Genomic DNA, 22,458 nt, shown 5'->3' on the forward strand with positions numbered 1-22,458 from the left:
TCCCTCATTAAAATGCAAATCAATTTACAACATTTTTGACATGCGTTTTTCTGGATTTTTTGTTGTTATTCTGTCTCTCACTGTTCAAATAAACCTACCATTAAAATTATAGACTGATCATTTCTTTGTCAGTGGGCAAACGTACAAAATCAGCAAGGGATCAAATACTTTTTCCCCTCACTGTATATATATAAAAGGGAAATTTGTAGATATGTGTGTTTGTTCAAAATGTTTAGCATACTTCCCAACATGCTACAAATTTGAAATTTGGCATGTGGGTAGCCTCCAGACTGTACACCATGCAAAATATCAAAATAGGCTTTTGTATTTTGTGGCGGGGGGGGGGAATCACCATGAAGTGTGTGGCATCAACCCGCATACAAGACTGGCAAGAATCGATATCTGGTGAGCGTTTGTGGTATCGATTAGACGGGAATAGGCCAATTATAAATAAATCTACAACCTTGGATTCCTTTCCTCGATTTAAAGAATCGAATCTTGGCGCGTGAGCGTAAGTTTTTTTTCCACCGCGCATTGGGTTTAATTTTAATTAAAAATATATAATTACATGATTTATAAAGATTAGGGTTATTGTGTGCAAACTTTACATGTAGCACGTTAAATGTTTTCACCGTACAATGCCAATGGGTCTTTTATGTAAAAAAATATTTAGGTAAATTATTACTGCGAGTACTTTCAATTCTTACCTATAAAAGTCATTTTTGTCTGTTTGTGTTTCCGTCTGTCTGTCTGTATACGCAACTTGCGACGCTTTTAACTCACAAACTGCGGTTTACATTTCTAACTTTAAAGTAGTTAAATTGACAATTTAGTACTATTAATTATTAATTTACTACACTAAGCGCGTGCCAAAGCACGCATCTTCGCATGCATGAAATGTCGTGGTTCCCATAGCAACGCACACGCGCGATTGGTGAGGGCGGGGAAAAAATGTAATTCGCTTTAATGCAAAAAAACAGACACAACGCTGAGGTAATTGTTCAAAGTGTCATGTCCTCTTCTCCCCCTCCCACCCCAATGTGTGTAGTTACTATAGGAAGTATATATTGCTGCAGAGTCGGTAGATACGACTATAGAGTCAGTAGATACTGCTATAGAGTTTGCAGATACTACTATGGAGTTAGTAGTTACTACTATAGTCAGTAGATACTATTGAGTCAATATATACTGCTATAGGTTCAGTAGGTACTACTATCGTCATTAGATACGACTGTAGTGACTGGGAATGTCACTGTGTGGTGCCGGGCTGGTGAGGCCACGGTGGGATGTATCCTGTTTTGTGTACACCCCGGAGACGGGGTGTAGTACCAGCCCTAGTGGGGGCTTGGGTGAGCGCTGGTTAAGCGCAATGGCCACGCACAGCGTGCAGTGCGGGCCGTTGAGAGAGCGAGAGAGTGTCAGCCAGCTGGGGTTACGTTGGGGGCATGATACTCTGGCTGACCTGGGGACATGTGACTGGATGATACTGGAGGGGGGCCACCGGTGGAGGGGGCTAATGGGTGGTCACGTGGTCCGGGAAGAACTCTCGAGAGCCTTCGGGTAAGGGCGAGAGAGATCGAGAAGGTGAGCGGGGCAAGAGGCGGAGCCAGCCCCAGACCGGCCTGATATCAGGGGGGCTCTGTGAGGGGCTCGGGGTTCTTACTGTTGGAGAGGCAGGAGATCCACATCAAGCTGAAGAAGCCTCCAGCCACGCGGTCCGGGACCCAGCTTGTGGTCCGGACCGGGATAGTGGAACCGTGTCTAGTTCCGCCGTAGCGTGGCTAGTTGGGTGGTCACCACCCGAGAGTATGTTGTGCGAATAGTTGAATAAAACGTGTTGCTCCCAAGACAACGTCTGCAACTCAGTTGGACTCACTACACTACTGCAGAGTCAGTAGTTATTACTGTAGAGCCAGATACTACTGTAGAGTCAGATACTACTATAGAGTCACTAGATACTACTCTATTGTATGTAGGGTGTTTAGGTATATATGCCTACGCGGGGGTAAAAATCTTTTTTGAGGGTGGCAGAGGGGTCGACAGTTTTCGGAAACCTTTTAGATCAACTATTTACCCCCCACTTTCTATAACTTTTTTGACTTCTAATTTTGTTGATGGACAAATGGACAGACAAACTACACGCCGGGCTTTCACAATAGCTTAGTATTTGTGTATGTATATGTTATGTTTTTAAGTTTTGAGAAGTTTTTAAATATATTTTTCCCCCGGGCAACGCCGGGTACTTCGCTCTAGTCCAGTTATAAAGGTTGGCCCGGACAAATTTCTTTTAAAAACCAAAGTCAAGTTCAGTTGCAGGAAATGTAAATATATTTATGGTGATTATTACACGAATATGTAAACACAAGAATATTTAAAAAATTCAACTGCAAGGGAAATTATATACAGAATTGACAGCTTAGCATAAAATTGTGAATTAGATGGGAGAGTATCTGTGGGTTTGTTGGAACATTTTCTCCACTCGTTTTTGAGACTCAACGTGTGTGCCTTCCTATACACTGTAATGGGCTGTACATAAGTAAGATATGTTAATTTACTTCTGGTTTAATCAGCCCCTTGCGTTCAATGGAAAATGGGTTTATGTATTGCTTGTTGTACAGGCACGTGGATGATGACTGGGAATGGAGTGATGCACAACGGAACCACCATTCTGGACGACTATGGGCATAACCTGGATCGCCTGCGGGTTTGAATGCACATTCACAAGTCATGTATTAATTAATGACTGCATATGCATGAGCACTGGCACACACACAGAAACACAATTACAATAACAGCCACCATTCACCACAAAGTGGCAATGATGCCACCACAGCGCTTGTGTCAGGTTAAGTGCACTTTTAGGCCACTTAAAGTGTTGAAAGCTCGCTGACAGATGGTCACAGGACAGACCCAGATATTATGGGTTAACTGCCGGAGATGACTGACAGATGCACCACCTGTGCTCCGCATTGTGACCAGTTGCTACGTTTTAGCCACCCGGCGCTCCGCTCGTGAGCATTGCTTCTCTGCCTTTCACTGTTGTTGCACCTCCTCTGCCCTCCAACTGTCCTCCACGAGACTGTTTCACAGAGGCTGATAATGACACTACTGATACCAGTCATCAACAGTCCTCAGGTCGACATCCTATGTACCCCATTAGCACATCTCTTCTCTAGCCCATGCCATGTTTGTTTATATTTTTCTATCCAACCAAATAGAAGCTGCGTGGGTATACGGTGGCTGGACATGGGGGTGACATGACCCAGCCAACGCAGCCTCACCTTCTGGAGGAGCTCACTGATGGCTTTGTGTCCAATCTTTGAAAGATTTGTGAGCTCATACGAACCTGTACGGTTAAACCCGGGATTAATTGTAGGCAGGCCAGCCTGAATGTTTAGAACCGGTGCCGATGTTCCTTTTAAAGGGGTTCACGTTTTGCAAGAAGACCCAAACCTTTGTATGGAGCGACAGGCCATCTAGCTTCCACACAGTGTTACGCAGGCGATGAAAATATAATGCCGCTCGACTGATTTGGAGTGAGACCTCTGCTTCTTTGTATGGCTGGGGAAGCAGTTTGATGTCGAGGTTAGCAATCTGTTCAACGGCTTCAGGTGAGACAGAGTGAGTGGTCGCGATGCCACCGGGAATGGATCTCTCAGGGCAGGAGTTCAGTACATGGGGCGATTGTCTGGCTTGGGTAGTGGCCACAGTCACAATTTGGGATGCTCCTCATGTTCTACTCCTGGAGCAAGTGGCCACATCTTCCCTGGCCCTTGTCCTCAAGCGGTTGGGAGTTGTCTAAGTTTCCATGGAAGGTTGAACTCTGGGACTTCACTGTGCATGCTGATGTGTGTGGTTTGTCGGTGTGCGTGCTGATGTGTGCTTGTGTGGTTTGTGAGTGTGCTTGCTGATGTGTGCGTATGTTTGTGAGTGTGCGTGCTGACATGTCTGGTTTGTGAGTGTGCTTGCTAATTGTGTGGTTTGCGAGTGTGCGTGCCGATGTGTGCCTGTGTGGTTTGTGGGTATGCGTGCTGATGTATGTGTGTGTGTGCCTCTATGCAGGCAGGGGACAGTGTGGGAGTGATCCGCCATGTGGATGGTGCACTGCACCTGCTGGTAAACGGGGAGGACCAGGGCCGCGCGGTCATTGGGGTCCCACCGTGCGTGTACGCCGTGCTCGACCTCTACGGGCAGGCGGCCCAAGCCACCATCCTTGACTCCACACACGGTATTCTGCCCGTGCTTTGTGTTCCGCTTTTAGGACGTCAAGACCAGCGGCGCAGTGGTAACAATTGTGCCTCACAGTAATAAAGGCCTGGGTTTGATTCCCGACTGGGGCTGTGTGGAGTTTATATGTTGTACCCCTGTTCTGCATGACTTTCTTCCAGATTCTCTGGTTTCCTCCCAAAGCTAAAAACACATAAAATATAACTTGTATTGGCCAAACATCCTATCATAGACAAACTACCTGATAATTACTCATTTGGGATTCCATGTAGCAAGCGCCCCCAATTGAAAAAAAACTTGGCATGATCCTAATCAAAGGGTCTTGAGATCAGCAAGGTATTGTGGTTCACTTGTGTACGTAATGAGTGTGACCTGATGTATTCGTTCGGCAACCAGAAGCCAATGCAGCTCAGCAGGCACTGGACGGATATGGTTGGATCTTGCAGTACCTGTGAGGAGGCCACTGGAGCTTTGCACATTTAAATCTAAATTGAAAACATTTCTTTAGAACTGATTTTTGCTATTGCTGCTACTGCTAATGCTGTGGGTTTCACGTGACATCCATGTGCTGTTTGTTCCCTAGACATGCCACCACTGCCCGACGATCTGTCCGACACGCACACCCACCCCACCCCGTGCACCCCTCCGCTGTCCTTGTGCGACTGCGGCAATGGCCCGGCGCGGTGCGACCTGGTCTTCGCTCACTTTCACGGCACCAATGCCGTCATCACCAACGGCGGTCGCACTGCCCTGCGCCAGAACCCGCGTGCCGAGTTCAACGACGCCATCGTCATCACGAACCGGTGTGACACCGCGGAGCTGAGCATCATGCGGCATAGATGTTATGCGTTGTTACGCAACCCACCAGGTGTTTGCCAAGTGACCTGCGGACTGGCAACATGAGAACCATTTGAGCCATTTGGGGCATTCGGTTCTGATGTTGGCCATGCTTTGGATTTTGTGTTCGATTGTAATGCTGTGCTCATGTGCTGTTGGTTGTGTGCTCAGACCGCTCCGGGACGGAGAGTTGTTTGAGATTGTCATTGAGAAGATGGTGGACAGATGGTCTGGCTCCATAGAAGTTGGTATGAGCAAAGGAAATACTTTTATCTGTGCGAACTTTCATGGCGAATAAAACCCTTTCTTATTTACTGATTATCTCACGTTGTGCAGAAGCCTAGTTTTACATTACTTGATTTGTCATGATATGTTGCCCATTGTTCTGTTCATTATTGTTAAAACGTGATTGGTGTTAAAGAGCAACTGTGCGTCTTCCGCATTTCCTGTGCCTGGTTAGCTTGTGCCTGTCTTTTGTGGTGTTGTGTGATGCAGGTGTCACTGCAATTGTTCCCGAGGAGCTCCACTTTCCAAACACAATGACAGATATCGACCATGACACCTGGATGCTGAGGTAAAGGTGTTAGTTTGCAAATACCCACATAAGGGCATAGGTGCACGCTCATAATAATTATCGCTATTGCTTCTACTTATAACTCCACACAATATTCGCTCTTTCTCATGGAGAGAGAGAACGACCCAGAAGGCACGCGGAACCACAGATGAGCAGGAAGGCAGCCACACGATGAGTTGGCGCCAACATTTGCCCAAGCTCCATGTTCCTCTATATAGGAAGGTGTTATCAGCCAATTAATGAGTTTATATGTGGGAGAAAACTACGCAAGCAAGGGGAAACACTCTGTCCCTTAAGGATGTAACAGGTGGAGTCCAATTTGTTATGCCCTCTCTTGGCGTGCCAGGGCATGGCTCGTCCTGGACACCCATGGAAAGGGAGTTTTACAAATTGTGTGCGATCCACCAACCCTCACCTCCACAGTGCTGGATAAGAGGTGTGCACCACTGCCAACACCCAGCTAATGCTGTGACTGGTGCCCCGCTGCTTAACTGCCTTCAAAAAATATTCCCACCAATATTTGACCGGCAGGGTGGTGGCGCAGTGGGAACAGTTGTGCCTCGCAGCAAGAAGGGCCTGAATTCAGTTCCTGACTTGGGTGCCTTCCTGTGTGGGATTTGTTCTCTCTCTGTTCTCCGTGGCTTTCCTCCGAGTTCTCCGGTTTCCTCCCATAGTAAAAAAAACAATGTAACTGGTTTGAAGCTTTCATGGCTGCAGGAATCCTTACTCGAAACGTCCTGATTTGTTTTATTTTATTTCTAACTACGTGATTTTACCGAAAGAACCAAAGAGCAGCAATGTAACTGGTATTGGCCAAACATCACAATCATGAAAAATTACCTCAATTGAGACTACACACAGTAACATACCCCCCCTACTGCAGAAACTTGGTATGACCCTCCTGTATTTAGACTCAGTGAGCCCTTCCTGGGTAAACAAGAGTAAAAGTATTGCCCTGCAGCCCAACTTCACTGCGATTTCACCTCTATGGAAGCATCATAGTACAGTATTCCCTCGTTATTCGAGAACTTGCAACTTTGGCTATCCACGAATCGCATCTGAAACGCGACACAACTGCATCGAGAGAAGAGAGTGAGATACTTGAATATTTATTTATAATATTTATTTATCAATTTTGTTTTGTTATGATGATTTTCATGTATTTCATAGGTTATTTATGCAATTCTTAAAAAAATCTAGGTTTCCGTAGGCCAATATATTTTTCCGCAAAATGTTCTATTCACGAGCATCTCCGGAATGTATCCTTCGAGAAGAACAAGCGACTACTGTAAATTGCTGGTATACAGGTTTGGTATTCTGAAATGCTGGCATGGCATACTGTTGTACACTGGCCCCTTTTAACCGAGGATGTAGAAAAACATTTTATATAATAAAGAGATGTTTTTTTTATAGATCTTCCTTCATGCTGGATAATATCAGAGCGCTTGACACGCAATAAGCTATTTGCATCGCATTTCTTCTCAACACATTTGTGAGGGCACCCCCAGTGGCAGTTGTCCCTTTGGGCACGTTGCATCTGGTCTGCAATCAGGCACTAGTCTGCCAGTAGGGGGCGATGATTTTTGCTATCTGTAATCCCAATTGAGTAATTTGCAGGTAATTATTCGAATTTGGCAACTTGGACCATGACGCTGGCACACAGCGGCTTTATCTTTTTCCGAATGGCGTCAGGAGATCTTAATTGTCCACTGCGAAGCAGACGGCGCATAGTACACTACGGTTAATGCACCCGCGGTATTAGCCAGGGTGGCTGCCGGGCTCGAACCGCGAACCTCTGCAACAAGCAGCAAAAGCGCTACCGCTGGGCCACGTTGCAACATTTGTTGGTGAGACGTGAACAGCGCCAGTAGTGGAGGCAGCGGCGTCAGCAGGTGAAGGATGTGAAAGGCGAGTTTGCGTGTGTGTGTGTGCGTGTAGTGGCACAGCCATCATGCGTGATGGTAACACGGTGTGCAACAGCTACGGGAGCGACCTGGACCGCCTGGGGTTTGGCTCACGGATCGGCATGCTGCGCTCCCGCCACGGCGCGCTGCACTACTTCATCAACGGCGTGGACCAGGGCCCCGCCGCCACGGGCCTCCCCGCCGGTGCGACTCGCCATCCCCACCACACATTTTTGCGTCTCACACTTGCACTGCTGTCGACCCCACCACCAGATGTGTGGTAGGGTTGGCCCCCTCGTGGATATGTGGAATTTCCACAGCCATGTCTGTGTCTCAATCTGTCTTTGTTTGGCTGCCTCTCTTCATGCTTACCTCTCTGCCTTTGTCTCTCTATTGTTATGCAGGTGTTAATAGTTGTGACAGCGCAGCCGTTTGCATTCGTATTCTAAACCTGTCTGTGTGTGAAGAGATGCTTACTTACAGCACTTGCCCCCACCAGTCTGTTAAGACTATATGGGGGATCTGTATCGTTTTATGTGTGTCTGTGTGTGTAGAGGTGTATGCAGTGGTCGACCTCTATGGCCAGTGTGCCCAAGTGAGCGTCACGGCCTCCAGTGGAGTGGTGGACAACAGCTTGTCGAGCAGCGTGGTCACTCACCTCTCGCTGCCTGAGGACTCACCGCGCTGTGAGTGACCAACGCGGTGCTCCCCGGGCCACGACAATGAGAATGACCGCGTTTTATTTGGTTCATAACTTATGTTTGGGTTAGGCCGTGTATTTATCTGACCAAATAGTGAATGGTGAGCGCTGTGTTTGCTGTGTGTAGTGCTTGGGGGTGGTGTTAGTGAATGGTGAGTGCTGTATGTGCTGAACGCAGTGCTGGGGGTGGTGTTAGTGAATGGTGAGTGCTGTGTGTGCTGTGCGCAGTGCTGGGGGTGGTGTTAGTGAATGGTGAGTGCTGTGAGTGTTGTGCGGAGTGCTGGGGGTGGTGTTAGTGAATGGTGAGTGCTGTTTTGTGCTGTGCACAGTGCTGGTGGTGGTGTTAGTGAATGGTGAGTGTTGTGTGTGCTGTGCGCAGTGCTAGTGGTGGTGTTAGTGAATGGTGAGTGCTGTATGTGCTGAGCGCAGTGCTGGGGGTGGTGTTAGTGAATGGTGAGTGCTGTATGTGTAGAGCGCAGTGCTGGTGGTGGTGTTAGGGAATGGTGAGTGCTGTATGTGCTGAGCGCAGTGCTGGGGGTGGTGTTAGTGAATGGTGAGTGCTGTATGTGCTGAGCGCAGTGCTGGGGGTGGTGTTAGTGAATGGTGAGTGCTGTATGTGCTGAGCACAGTGCTGGGAGTGGTGTTAGTGAATGGTGAGTGCTGTATGTGCTGAGCGCAGTGCTGGGGGTGGTGTTAGTGAATGGTGAGTGCTGTGAGTGTTGTGCGCAGTGCTGGGGGTGGTGTTAGTGAATGGTGAGTGCTGTATGTGCTGAGCACAGTGCTGGGGGTGGTGTTAGTGAATGGTGGGTGCTGTGTGTGTTGTGCGCAGTGCTGGGGGTGGTGTTAGTGAATGGTGAGTGCTGTATGTGCTGAGCGCAGTGCTGGGGGTGGTGTTAGTGAATGGTGAGTGCTGTATGTGCTGAGCACAGTGCTGGGGGTGGTGTTAGTGAATGGGGAGTGCTGTGCGCAGTGCTTGGGGGTGGTGTTAGTGAATGGGGAGTGCTGTGCGCAGTGCTGGGAGTGGTGTTAGTGAATGGTGAGTGCTGTTTTGTGCTGTGCGCAGTGCTGGTGGTGGTGTTAGTGAATGATGAGTGCTGTGTGTGCTGTGCGCAGTGCTGGGGGTGGTGTTAGTGAATCGTGAGTGCTGTGAGTGTTGTGCGGAGTGCTGGGGGTGGTGTTAGTGAATGGTGAGTGCTGTGTGTGCTGTGCGCAGTGCTGGGAGTGGTGTTAGTGAATGGTGAGTGTTGTGTGTGCTGTGCGCAGTGCTGGGAGTGGTGTTAGTGAATGGTGAGTGCTGTATGTGCTGAGCGCAGTGCTGGGGGTGGTGTTAGTGAATGGTGAGTGCTGTATGTGCAGAGCGCAGTGCTGGTGGTGGTGTTAGGGAATGGTGAGTGCTGTATGTGCTGAGCGCAGTGCTGGGGGTGGTGTTAGTGAATGGTGAGTGCTGTATGTGCTGAGCGCAGTGCTGGGGGTGGTGTTAGTGAATGGTGAGTGCTGTATGTGCTGAGCACAGTGCTGGGAGTGGTGTTAGTGAATGGTGAGTGCTGTATGTGCTGAGCGCAGTGTTGGGGGTGGTGTTAGTGAATGGTGAGTGCTGTGAGTGTTGTGCGCAGTGCTGGGGGTGGTGTTAGTGAATGGTGAGTGCTGTATGTGCTGAGCACAGTGCTGGGGGTGGTGTTAGTGAATGGTGAGTGCTGTGTGTGTTGTGCGCAGTGCTGGGGGTGGTGTTAGTGAATGGTGAGTGCTGTATGTGCTGAGCGCAGTGCTGGGGGTGGTGTTAGTGAATGGTGAGTGCTGTATGTGCTGAGCGCAGTGCTGGGGGTGGTGTTAGTGAATGGGGAGTGCTGTGCGCAGTGCTTGGGGGTGGTGTTAGTGAATGGGGAGTGCTGTGCGCAGTGCTGGGAGTGGTGTTAGTGAATGGTGAGTGCTGTTTTGTGCTGTGCGCAGTGCTGGTGGTGGTGTTAGTGAATGATGAGTGCTGTGTGTGCTGTGCGCAGTGCTGGGAGTGGTGTTAGTGAATGGTGAGTGCTGTTTTGTGCTGTGCGCAGTGCTGGTGGTGGTGTTAGTGAATGATGAGTGCTGTGTGTGCTGTGCGCAGTGCTGGGGGTGGTGTTAGTGAATCGTGAGTGCTGTGAGTGTTGTGCGGAGTGCTGGGGGTGGTGTTAGTGAATGGTGAGTGCTGTTTTGTGCTGTGCACAGTGCTGGTGGTGGTGGTGTTAGTTAATGGTGAGTGTTGTGTGTGCTGTGCGCAGTGCTGGGAGTGGTGTTAGTGAATGGTGAGTGCTGTATGTGCTGAGCGCAGTGCTGGGGGTGGTGTTAGTGAATGGTGAGTGCTGTATGTGCAGAGCGCAGTGCTGGTGGTGGTGTTAGGGAATGGTGAGTGCTGTATGTGCTGAGCGCAGTGCTGGGGGTGGTGTTAGTGAATGGTGAGTACTGTATGTGCTGAGCGTAGTGCTGGGAGTGGTGTTAGTGAATGGTGAGTGCTGTATGTGCTGAGCGCAGTGCTGGGGGTGGTGTTAGTGAATGGTGAGTGCTGTATGTGCTGAGCGCAGTGCTGGGAGTGATGTTAGTGAATGGTGAGTGCTGTATGTGCTGAGCGCAGTGCTGGGGGTGGTGTTAGTGAATGGTGAGTGCTGTGTGTGCTGTGCGCAGTGCTGGGGGTGGTGTTAGTGAATGGTGAGTGCTGTATGTGCTGAGCGCAGTGCTGGGGGTGGTGTTAGTGAATGGTGAGTGCTGTATGTGCTGAGCGCAGTGCTGGGGGTGGTGTTAGTGAATGGGGAGTGCTGTGCGCAGTGCTTGGGGGTGGTGTTAGTGAATGGGGAGTCCTGTTTTGTGCTGTGCGCAGTGCTGGGAGTGGTGTTAGTGAAGGATGAGTGCTGTGTGTGCTGTGCGCAGTGCTGGGGGTGGTGTTAGTGAATGGTGAGTGCTGTGAGTGTTGTGCGGAGTGCTGGGGGTGGTGTTAGTGAATGGTGAGTGCTGTTTGGTGATGTGCACAGTGCTGGTGGTTGTGTTAGTGAATGGTGAGTGCTGTGTGTGCTGAGCGCAGTGCTGGGGGTGGTGTTAGTGAATGGTGAGTGCTGTATGTCCAGAGCGCAGTGCTGGTGGTGGTATTAGGGAATGGTGAGTGCTGTATGTGCTGAGCGCAGTGCTGGGGGTGGTGTTAGTGAATGGTGAGTGCTGTGTGTGCTGAGCGCATTGCTGGGAGTGGTGTTAGTGAATGGTGAGTGCTGTGAGTGTTGTGCGGAGTGCTGGGGGTGGTGTTAGTGAATGGTGAGTGCTGTTTTGTGCTGTGCACAGTGCTGGTGGTGGTGTTAGTGAATGGTGAGTGTTGTGTGTGCTGTGCGCAGTGCTAGTGGTGGTGTTAGTGAATGGTGAGTGCTGTATGTGCTGAGCGCAGTGCTGGGGGTGGTGTTAGTGAATGGTGAGTGCTGTATGTGTAGAGCGCAGTGCTGGTGGTGGTGTTAGGGAATGGTGAGTGCTGTATGTGCTGAGCGCAGTGCTGGGGGTGGTGTTAGTGAATGGTGAGTGCTGTATGTGCTGAGCGCAGTGCTGGGGGTGGTGTTAGTGAATGGTGAGTGCTGTATGTGCTGAGCACAGTGCTGGGAGTGGTGTTAGTGAATGGTGAGTGCTGTATGTGCTGAGCGCAGTGCTGGGGGTGGTGTTAGTGAATGGTGAGTGCTGTGAGTGTTGTGCGCAGTGCTGGGGGTGGTGTTAGTGAATGGTGAGTGCTGTATGTGCTGAGCACAGTGCTGGGGGTGGTGTTAGTGAATGGTGGGTGCTGTGTGTGTTGTGCGCAGTGCTGGGGGTGGTGTTAGTGAATGGTGAGTGCTGTATGTGCTGAGCGCAGTGCTGGGGGTGGTGTTAGTGAATGGTGAGTGCTGTATGTGCTGAGCACAGTGCTGGGGGTGGTGTTAGTGAATGGGGAGTGCTGTGCGCAGTGCTTGGGGGTGGTGTTAGTGAATGGGGAGTGCTGTGCGCAGTGCTGGGAGTGGTGTTAGTGAATGGTGAGTGCTGTTTTGTGCTGTGCGCAGTGCTGGTGGTGGTGTTAGTGAATGATGAGTGCTGTGTGTGCTGTGCGCAGTGCTGGGGGTGGTGTTAGTGAATGGTGAGTGTTGTGTGTGCTGTGCGCAGTGCTGGGAGTGGTGTTAGTGAATGGTGAGTGCTGTATGTGCTGAGCGCAGTGCTGGGGGTGGTGTTAGTGAATGGTGAGTGCTGTATGTGCAGAGCGCAGTGCTGGTGGTGGTGTTAGGGAATGGTGAGTGCTGTATGTGCTGAGCGCAGTGCTGGGGGTGGTGTTAGTGAATGGTGAGTGCTGTATGTGCTGAGCGCAGTGCTGGGGGTGGTGTTAGTGAATGGTGAGTACTGTATGTGCTGAGCGTAGTGCTGGGAGTGGTGTTAGTGAATGGTGAGTGCTGTATGTGCTGAGCGCAGTGCTGGGGGTGGTGTTAGTGAATGGTGAGTGCTGTATGTGCTGAGCGCAGTGCTGGGAGTGATGTTAGTGAATGGTGAGTGCTGTATGTGCTGAGCGCAGTGCTGGGGGTGGTGTTAGTGAATGGTGAGTGCTGTGTGTGCTGTGCGCAGTGCTGGGGGTGGTGTTAGTGAATGGTGAGTGCTGTATGTGCTGAGCGCAGTGCTGGGGGTGGTGTTAGTGAATGGTGAGTGCTGTATGTGCTGAGCGCAGTGCTGGGGGTGGTGTTAGTGAATGGGGAGTGCTGTGCGCAGTGCTTGGGGGTGGTGTTAGTGAATGGGGAGTCCTGTTTTGTGCTGTGCGCAGTGCTGGGAGTGGTGTTAGTGAAGGATGAGTGCTGTGTGTGCTGTGCGCAGTGCTGGGGGTGGTGTTAGTGAATGGTGAGTGCTGTGAGTGTTGTGCGGAGTGCTGGGGGTGGTGTTAGTGAATGGTGAGTGCTGTTTGGTGATGTGCACAGTGCTGGTGGTTGTGTTAGTGAATGGTGAGTGCTGTGTGTGCTGAGCGCAGTGCTGGGGGTGGTGTTAGTGAATGGTGAGTGCTGTATGTCCAGAGCGCAGTGCTGGTGGTGGTATTAGGGAATGGTGAGTGCTGTATGTGCTGAGCGCAGTGCTGGGGGTGGTGTTAGTGAATGGTGAGTGCTGTGTGTGCTGAGCGCATTGCTGGGAGTGGTGTTAGTGAATGGTGAGTGCTGTGAGTGTTGTGCGGAGTGCTGGGGGTGGTGTTAGTGAATGGTGAGTGCTGTTTTGTGCTGTGCACAGTGCTGGTGGTGGTGTTAGTGAATGGTGAGTGCTGTGTGTGCTGTGCGCAGTGCTAGTGGTGGTGTTAGTGAATGGTGAGTGCTGTATGTGCTGAGCGCAGTGCTGGGGGTGGTGTTAGTGAATGGTGAGTGCTGTATGTGTAGAGCGCAGTGCTGGTGGTGGTGTTAGGGAATGGTGAGTGCTGTATGTGCTGAGCGCAGTGCTGGGGGTGGTGTTAGTGAATGGTGAGTGCTGTATGTGCTGAGCGCAGTGCTGGGGGTGGTGTTAGTGAATGGTGAGTGCTGTATGTGCTGAGCACAGTGCTGGGAGTGGTGTTAGTGAATGGTGAGTGCTGTATGTGCTGAGCGCAGTGCTGGGGGTGGTGTTAGTGAATGGTGAGTGCTGTGAGTGTTGTGCGCAGTGCTGGGGGTGGTGTTAGTGAATGGTGAGTGCTGTATGTGCTGAGCACAGTGCTGGGGGTGGTGTTAGTGAATGGTGGGTGCTGTGTGTGTTGTGCGCAGTGCTGGGGGTGGTGTTAGTGAATGGTGAGTGCTGTATGTGCTGAGCGCAGTGCTGGGGGTGGTGTTAGTGAATGGTGAGTGCTGTATGTGCTGAGCACAGTGCTGGGGGTGGTGTTAGTGAATGATGAGTGCTGTGTGTGCTGTGCGCAGTGCTGGGGGTGGTGTTAGTGAATCGTGAGTGCTGTGAGTGTTGTGCGGAGTGCTGGGGGTGGTGTTAGTGAATGGTGAGTGCTGTGTGTGCTGTGCGCAGTGCTGGGAGTGGTGTTAGTGAATGGTGAGTGTTGTGTGTGCTGTGCGCAGTGCTGGGAGTGGTGTTAGTGAATGGTGAGTGCTGTATGTGCTGAGCGCAGTGCTGGGGGTGGTGTTAGTGAATGGTGAGTGCTGTATGTGCAGAGCGCAGTGCTGGTGGTGGTGTTAGGGAATGGTGAGTGCTGTATGTGCTGAGCGCAGTGCTGGGGGTGGTGTTAGTGAATGGTGAGTGCTGTATGTGCTGAGCGCAGTGCTGGGGGTGGTGTTAGTGAATGGTGAGTGCTGTATGTGCTGAGCACAGTGCTGGGAGTGGTGTTAGTGAATGGTGAGTGCTGTATGTGCTGAGCGCAGTGCTGCGGGTGGTGTTAGTGAATGGTGAGTGCTGTGAGTGTTGTGCGCAGTGCTGGGGGTGGTGTTAGTGAATGGTGAGTGCTGTATGTGCTGAGCACAGTGCTGGGGGTGGTGTTAGTGAATGGTGAGTGCTGTGTGTGTTGTGCGCAGTGCTGGGGGTGGTGTTAGTGAATGGTGAGTGCTGTATGTGCTGAGCGCAGTGCTGGGGGTGGTGTTAGTGAATGGTGAGTGCTGTATGTGCTGAGCGCAGTGCTGGGGGTGGTGTTAGTGAATGGGGAGTGCTGTGCGCAGTGCTTGGGGGTGGTGTTAGTGAATGGGGAGTGCTGTGCGCAGTGCTGGGAGTGGTGTTAGTGAATGGTGAGTGCTGTTTTGTGCTGTGCGCAGTGCTGGTGGTGGTGTTAGTGAATGATGAGTGCTGTGTGTGCTGTGCGCAGTGCTGGGAGTGGTGTTAGTGAATGGTGAGTGCTGTTTTGTGCTGTGCGCAGTGCTGGTGGTGGTGTTAGTGAATGATGAGTGCTGTGTGTGCTGTGCGCAGTGCTGGGGGTGGTGTTAGTGAATCGTGAGTGCTGTGAGTGTTGTGCGGAGTGCTGGGGGTGGTGTTAGTGAATGGTGAGTGCTGTTTTGTGCTGTGCACAGTGCTGGTGGTGGTGGTGTTAGTTAATGGTGAGTGTTGTGTGTGCTGTGCGCAGTGCTGGGAGTGGTGTTAGTGAATGGTGAGTGCTGTATGTGCTGAGCGCAGTGCTGGGGGTGGTGTTAGTGAATGGTGAGTGCTGTATGTGCAGAGCGCAGTGCTGGTGGTGGTGTTAGGGAATGGTGAGTGCTGTATGTGCTGAGCGCAGTGCTGGGGGTGGTGTTAGTGAATGGTGAGTACTGTATGTGCTGAGCGTAGTGCTGGGAGTGGTGTTAGTGAATGGTGAGTGCTGTATGTGCTGAGCGCAGTGCTGGGGGTGGTGTTAGTGAATGGTGAGTGCTGTATGTGCTGAGCGCAGTGCTGGGAGTGATGTTAGTGAATGGTGAGTGCTGTATGTGCTGAGCGCAGTGCTGGGGGTGGTGTTAGTGAATGGTGAGTGCTGTGTGTGCTGTGCGCAGTGCTGGGGGTGGTGTTAGTGAATGGTGAGTGTTGTGTGTGCTGTGCGCAGTGCTGGGAGTGGTGTTAGTGAATGGTGAGTGCTGTATGTGCTGAGCGCAGTGCTGGGGGTGGTGTTAGTGAATGGTGAGTGCTGTATGTGCAGAGCGCAGTGCTGGTGGTGGTGTTAGGGAATGGTGAGTGCTGTATGTGCTGAGCGCAGTGCTGGGGGTGGTGTTAGTGAATGGTGAGTACTGTATGTGCTGAGCGTAGTGCTGGGAGTGGTGTTAGTGAATGGTGAGTGCTGTATGTGCTGAGCGCAGTGCTGGGGGTGGTGTTAGTGAATGGTGAGTGCTGTATGTGCTGAGCGCAGTGCTGGGAGTGATGTTAGTGAATGGTGAGTGCTGTATGTGCTGAGCGCAGTGCTGGGGGTGGTGTTAGTGAATGGTGAGTGCTGTGTGTGCTGTGCGCAGTGCTGGGGGTGGTGTTAGTGAATGGTGAGTGCTGTGTGTGCTGTGCGCAGTGCTGGGGGTGGTGTTAGTGAATGGTGAGTGCTGTATGTGCTGAGCACAGTGCTGGGAGTTGTGTTAGTGAATGGTGAGTGCTGTATGTGCTGAGCGCAGTGCTGGGGGTGGTGTTAGTGAATGGTGAGTGCTGTATGTGCTGAGCGCAGTGCTGGGGGTGGTGTTAGTGAATGGTGAGTGCTGTGTGTGTTGTGCGCAGTGCTGGGGGTGGTGTTAGTGAATGGTGAGTGCTGTGTGTGTTGTGCGCAGTGCTGGGGGTGGTGTTAGTGAATGGTGAGTGCTGTATGTGCTGAGCGCAGTGCTGGGGGTGGTGTTAGTGAATGGTGAGTGCTGTATGTGCTGAGCGCAGTGCTGGGGGTGGTGTTAGTGAATGGGGAGTGCTGTGCGCAGTGCTTGGGGGTGGTGTTAGTGAATGGGGAGTCCTGTTTTGTGCTGTGCGCAGTGCTGGGAGTGGTGTTAGTGAAGGATGAGTGCTGTGTGTGCTGTGCGCAGTGCTGGGGGTGGTGTTAGTGAATGGTGAGTGCTGTGAGTGTTGTGCGGAGTGCTGGGGGTGGTGTTAGTGAATGGTGAGTGCTGTTTGGTGATTTGCACAGTGCTGGTGGTTGTGTTAGTGAATGGTGAGTGCTGTGTGTGCTGAGCGCAGTGCTGGGGGTGGTGTTAGTGAATGGTGAGTGCTGTATGTCCAGAGCGCAGTGCTGGTGGTGGTATTAGGGAATGGTGAGTGCTGTATGTGCTGAGCGCAGTGCTGGGGGTGGTGTTAGTGAATGGTGAGTGCTGTGTGTGCTGAGCGCATTGCTGGGAGTGGTGTTAGTGAATGGTGAGTGCTGTATGTGCTGAGTGCAGTGCTGGGGGTGGTGTTAGTGAATGGTGAGTGCTGTATGTGCTGAGCGCAGTGCTGGGAGTGGTGTTAGTGAATGGTGAGTGCTGTGTGTGCTGAGCGCAGTGCTGGGAGTGGTGTTAATGAATGGTGAGTGCTGTGCGTGCTGTGCGCAGTGCTGGGAGTGGTGTTAGTGAATGGTGAGTGCTGTGTGTGCTGAGCGCAGTGCTGGGAGTGGTGTTAATGAATGGTGAGTGCTGTGCCTGCTGTGCGCAGTGCTGGGGGTGGTGTTAGTGAATGGTGAGTGCTGTATGTGCTGAGCACAGTGCTGGGAGTGGTGTTAGTGAATGGTGAGTGCTGTGTGTGCTGTGCGCAGTGCTGGGGGTGGTGTTAGTGAATGGTGAGTGCTGTGAGTGTTGTGCGGAGTGCAGGGGGTGGTGTTACTGAATGGGGAGTGCTGTGCGCAGTGCTTGGGGGTGGTGTTAGTGAATGGGGAGTGCTGTGCGCAGTGCTGGGAGTGGTGTTAGTGAATGGTGAGTGCTGTTTTGTGCTGTGCGCAGTGCTGGGGGTGGTGTTAGTGAATGATGAGTGCTGTGTGTGCTGTGCGCAGTGCTGGGGGTGGTGTTAGTGAATGGTGAGTGCTGTGAGTGTTGTGCGGAGTGCTGGGGGTGGTGTTAGTGAATGGTGAGTGCTGTTTTGTGCTGTGCACAGTGCTGGTGGTTGTGTTAGTGAATGGTGAGTGCTGTATGTGCTGAGCGCAGTGCTGGGGGTGGTATTAGTGAATGGTGAGTGCTGTATGTGCTGAGCACAGTGCTGGTGGTTGTGTTAGTGAATGGTGAGTGCTGTATGTGCTGAGCGCAGTGCTGGGGGTGGTATTAGTGAATGGTGAGTGCTGTATGTGCTGAGCGCAGTGCTGGGGGTGGTGTTAGTGAATGGTGAGTGCTGTATGTGCTGAGCGCAGTGCTGGGGGTTGTGTTAGTGAATGGTGAGTGCTGTGTGTGTTGTGCGCAGTGCTGGGGGTGGTGTTAGTGAATGGTGAGTGCTGTATGTGCTGAGCGCAGTGCTGAGGGTGGTGTTAGTGAATGGTGAGTGCTATATGTGCTGAGCGCAGTGCTGGGGGTGGTGTTAGTGAATGGGGAGTGCTGTGCGCAGTGCTTGGGGGTGGTGTTAGTGAATGGGGAGTGCTGTGCGCAGTGCTGGGAGTGGTGTTAGTGAATGGTGAGTGCTGTTTTGTGCTGTGCGCAGTGCTGGGGATGGTGTTAGTGAATGATGAGTGCTGTGTATGCTGTGCGCAGTGCTGGGGGTGGTGTTAGTGAATGGTGAGTGCTGTGAGTGTTGTGCGGAGTGCTGGGGGTGGTGTTAGTGAATGGTGAGTGCTGTTTTGTGCTGTGCACAGTGCTGGTGGTTGTGTTAGTGAATGGTGAGTGCTGTGTGTGCTGAGCGCAGTGCTGGGGGTGGTGTTAGTGAATGGTGAGTGCTGTATGTCCAGAGCGCAGTGCTGGTGGTGGTATTAGGGAATGGTGAGTGCTGTATGTGCTGAGCGCAGTGCTGGGGGTGGTGTTAGTGAATGGTGAGTGCTGTGTGTGCTGAGCGCAGTGCTGGGAGTGGTGTTAGTGAATGGTGAGTGCTGTATGTGCTGAGTGCAGTGCTGGGGGTGGTGTTAGTGAATGGTGAGTGCTGTATGTGCTGAGCGCAGTGCTGGGAGTGGTGTTAGTGAATGGTGAGTGCTGTGCGTGCTGTGCGCAGTGCTGGGGGTGGTGTTAGTGAATGGTGAGTGCTGTATGTGCTGAGTGCAGTGCTGGGAGTGGTATTAGTGAATGGTGAGTGCTGTGTGTGCTGAGCGCAGTGCTGGGAGTGGTGTTAATGAATGGTGAGTGCTGTGCGTGCTGTGCGCAGTGCTGGGGGTGGTGTTAGTGAATGGTGAGTGCTGTATGTGCTGAGCACAGTGCTGGGAGTGGTGTTAGTGAATGGTGAGTGCTGTGTGTGCTGTGCGCAGTGCTGGGGGTGGTGTTAGTGAATGGTGAGTGCTGTGAGTGTTGTGCGGAGTGCAGGGGGTGGTGTTAGTGAATGGTGAGTGCTGTTTTGTGCAGTGCGCAGTGCTGGTGGTGGTGTTAGTGAATGGTGAGTGCTGTGTGTGCTGAGCGCAGTGCTGGGGGTGGTATTAGTGAATGGTGAGTGCTGTTTGTGCTGAGCACAGTGCTGGTCGTTGTGTTAGTGAATGGTGAGTGCTGTGTGTGCTGAGCGCAGTGCTGGGGGTGGTGTTAGTGAATGGTGAGTGCTGTATGTCCAGAGCGCAGTGCTGGTGGTGGTATTAGGGAATGGTGAGTGCTGTATGTGCTGAGCGCAGTGCTGGGGGTGGTGTTAGTGAATGGTGAGTGCTGTGTGTGCTGTGCGAAGTGCTGGGGGTGATGTTAGTGAATCGTGAGTGCTGTATGTGCTGAGCGCAGTGCTGGGGGTGGTGTTAGTGAATGGTGAGTGCTGTGTGTGCTGTGCGCAGTGCTGGGGGTGGTGTTAGTGAATGGTGAGTGCTGTGTGTGCTGTGCACAGTGCTGGGGGTGGTGTTAGTGAATGGTGAGTGCTGTGAGTGTTGTGCGGAGTGCAGGGGGTGGTGTTAGTGAATGGTGAGTGCTGTTTTGTGCAGTGCGCAGTGCTGGGGGTGGTGTTAGTGAATGGTGAGTGCTGTATGTCCAGAGCGCAGTGCTGGTGGTGGTATTAGGGAATGGTGAGTGCTGTATGTGCTGAGCGCAGTGCTGGGGGTGGTGTTAGTGAATGGTGAGTGCTGTGTGTGCTGAGCGCAGTGCTGGGAGTGGTGTTAGTGAATGGTGAGTGCTGTATGTGCTGAGTGCAGTGCTGGGGGTGGTGTTAGTGAATGGTGAGTGCTGTATGTGCTGAGCGCAGTGCTGGGAGTGGTGTTAGTGAATGGTGAGTTCTGTGTGTGCTGAGCGCAGTGCTGGGAGTGGTGTTAATGAATGGTGAGTGCTGTGCGTGCTGTGCGCAGTGCTGGGGGTGGTGTTAGTGAATGGTGAGTGCTGTATGTGCTGAGTGCAGTGCTGGGAGTGGTATTAGTGAATGGTGAGTGCTGTGTGTGCTGAGCGCAGTGCTGGGAGTGGTGTTAATGAATGGTGAGTGCTGTGCGTGCTGTGCGCAGTGCTGGGAGTGGTGTTAGTGAATGGTGAGTGCTGTTTTGTGCTGTGCGCAGTGCTGGGGGTGGTGTTAGTGAATGATGAGTGCTGTGTGTGCTGTGCGCAGTGCTGGGGGTGGTGTTAGTGAATGGTGAGTGCTGTGAGTGTTGTGCGGAGTGCTGGGGGTGGTGTTAGTGAATGGTGAGTGCTGTTTTGTGCTGTGCACAGTGCTGGTGGTTGTGTTAGTGAATGGTGAGTGCTGTATGTGCTGAGCGCAGTGCTGGGGGTGGTATTAGTGAATGGTGAGTGCTGTATGTGCTGAGCACAGTGCTGGTGGTTGTGTTAGTGAATGGTGAGTGCTGTATGTGCTGAGCGCAGTGCTGGGGGTGGTATTAGTGAATGGTGAGTGCTGTATGTGCTGAGCGCAGTGCTGGGGGTGGTGTTAGTGAATGGTGAGTGCTGTATGTGCTGAGCGCAGTGCTGGGAGTGGTGTTAGTGAATGGTGAGTGCTGTGCGTGCTGTGCGCAGTGCTGGGGGTGGTGTTAGTGAATGGTGAGTGCTGTATGTGCTGAGTGCAGTGCTGGGAGTGGTATTAGTGAATGGTGAGTGCTGTGTGTGCTGAGCGCAGTGCTGGGAGTGGTGTTAATGAATGGTGAGTGCTGTGCGTGCTGTGCGCAGTGCTGGGGGTGGTGTTAGTGAATGGTGAGTGCTGTATGTGCTGAGCACAGTGCTGGGAGTGGTGTTAGTGAATGGTGAGTGCTGTGTGTGCTGTGCGCAGTGCTGGGGGTGGTGTTAGTGAATGGTGAGTGCTGTGAGTGTTGTGCGGAGTGCAGGGGGTGGTGTTAGTGAATGGTGAGTGCTGTTTTGTGCAGTGCGCAGTGCTGGTGGTGGTGTTAGTGAATGGTGAGTGCTGTGTGTGCTGAGCGCAGTGCTGGGGGTGGTATTAGTGAATGGTGAGTGCTGTTTGTGCTGAGCACAGTGCTGGTCGTTGTGTTAGTGAATGGTGAGTGCTGTGTGTGCTGAGCGCAGTGCTGGGGGTGGTGTTAGTGAATGGTGAGTGCTGTATGTCCAGAGCGCAGTGCTGGTGGTGGTATTAGGGAATGGTGAGTGCTGTATGTGCTGAGCGCAGTGCTGGGGGTGGTGTTAGTGAATGGTGAGTGCTGTGTGTGCTGTGCGAAGTGCTGGGGGTGATGTTAGTGAATCGTGAGTGCTGTATGTGCTGAGCGCAGTGCTGGGGGTGGTGTTAGTGAATGGTGAGTGCTGTGTGTGCTGTGCGCAGTGCTGGGGGTGGTGTTAGTGAATGGTGAGTGCTGTGTGTGCTGTGCACAGTGCTGGGGGTGGTGTTAGTGAATGGTGAGTGCTGTGAGTGTTGTGCGGAGTGCAGGGGGTGGTGTTAGTGAATGGTGAGTGCTGTTTTGTGCAGTGCGCAGTGCTGGGGGTGGTGTTAGTGAATGGTGAGTGCTGTATGTCCAGAGCGCAGTGCTGGTGGTGGTATTAGGGAATGGTGAGTGCTGTATGTGCTGAGCGCAGTGCTGGGGGTGGTGTTAGTGAATGGTGAGTGCTGTGTGTGCTGAGCGCAGTGCTGGGAGTGGTGTTAGTGAATGGTGAGTGCTGTATGTGCTGAGTGCAGTGCTGGGGGTGGTGTTAGTGAATGGTGAGTGCTGTATGTGCTGAGCGCAGTGCTGGGAGTGGTGTTAGTGAATGGTGAGTTCTGTGTGTGCTGAGCGCAGTGCTGGGAGTGGTGTTAATGAATGGTGAGTGCTGTGCGTGCTGTGCGCAGTGCTGGGGGTGGTGTTAGTGAATGGTGAGTGCTGTATGTGCTGAGTGCAGTGCTGGGAGTGGTATTAGTGAATGGTGAGTGCTGTGTGTGCTGAGCGCAGTGCTGGGAGTGGTGTTAATGAATGGTGAGTGCTGTGCGTGCTGTGCGCAGTGCTGGGAGTGGTGTTAGTGAATGGTGAGTGCTGTTTTGTGCTGTGCGCAGTGCTGGGGGTGGTGTTAGTGAATGATGAGTGCTGTGTGTGCTGTGCGCAGTGCTGGGGGTGGTGTTAGTGAATGGTGAGTGCTGTGAGTGTTGTGCGGAGTGCTGGGGGTGGTGTTAGTGAATGGTGAGTGCTGTTTTGTGCTGTGCACAGTGCTGGTGGTTGTGTTAGTGAATGGTGAGTGCTGTATGTGCTGAGCGCAGTGCTGGGGGTGGTATTAGTGAATGGTGAGTGCTGTATGTGCTGAGCACAGTGCTGGTGGTTGTGTTAGTGAATGGTGAGTGCTGTATGTGCTGAGCGCAGTGCTGGGGGTGGTATTAGTGAATGGTGAGTGCTGTATGTGCTGAGCGCAGTGCTGGGGGTGGTGTTAGTGAATGGTGAG

At 52.1% G+C, this 22,458-nt stretch overlaps 1 protein-coding gene across 3 annotated transcripts in view; it reads left to right on the plus strand.

The window, feature by feature from the left end:
• NEURL4 (neuralized E3 ubiquitin protein ligase 4) overlaps positions 1–22,458 on the plus strand; it is an 84,038-nt gene that overhangs the window by 24,271 nt on the left and 37,309 nt on the right. For 2 of the 3 annotated variants that reach the window (XM_032963596.2, XM_032963597.2), the window contains exons 11-17: positions 2,619–2,704; positions 4,063–4,228; positions 4,811–5,030; positions 5,236–5,312; positions 5,560–5,638; positions 7,577–7,746; positions 8,097–8,228. In XM_032963596.2, coding sequence (XP_032819487.1) covers positions 2,619–2,704; positions 4,063–4,228; positions 4,811–5,030; positions 5,236–5,312; positions 5,560–5,638; positions 7,577–7,746; positions 8,097–8,228 — 930 coding nt within the window. The remainder of the gene's footprint in view (positions 1–2,618; positions 2,705–4,062; positions 4,229–4,810; positions 5,031–5,235; positions 5,313–5,559; positions 5,639–7,576; positions 7,747–8,096; positions 8,229–22,458) is intronic. The other variant, XM_032963599.2, reaches the window with a different exon arrangement.

The sequence above is a fragment of the Petromyzon marinus genome, chromosome 30 (assembly GCF_048934315.1).
Source record: "Petromyzon marinus isolate PM22_M1 ecotype Great Lakes invasive population chromosome 30, UKy_Petmar_22M1.pri1.0, whole genome shotgun sequence".
Lineage (NCBI taxonomy): Eukaryota > Metazoa > Chordata > Hyperoartia > Petromyzontiformes > Petromyzontidae > Petromyzon > Petromyzon marinus.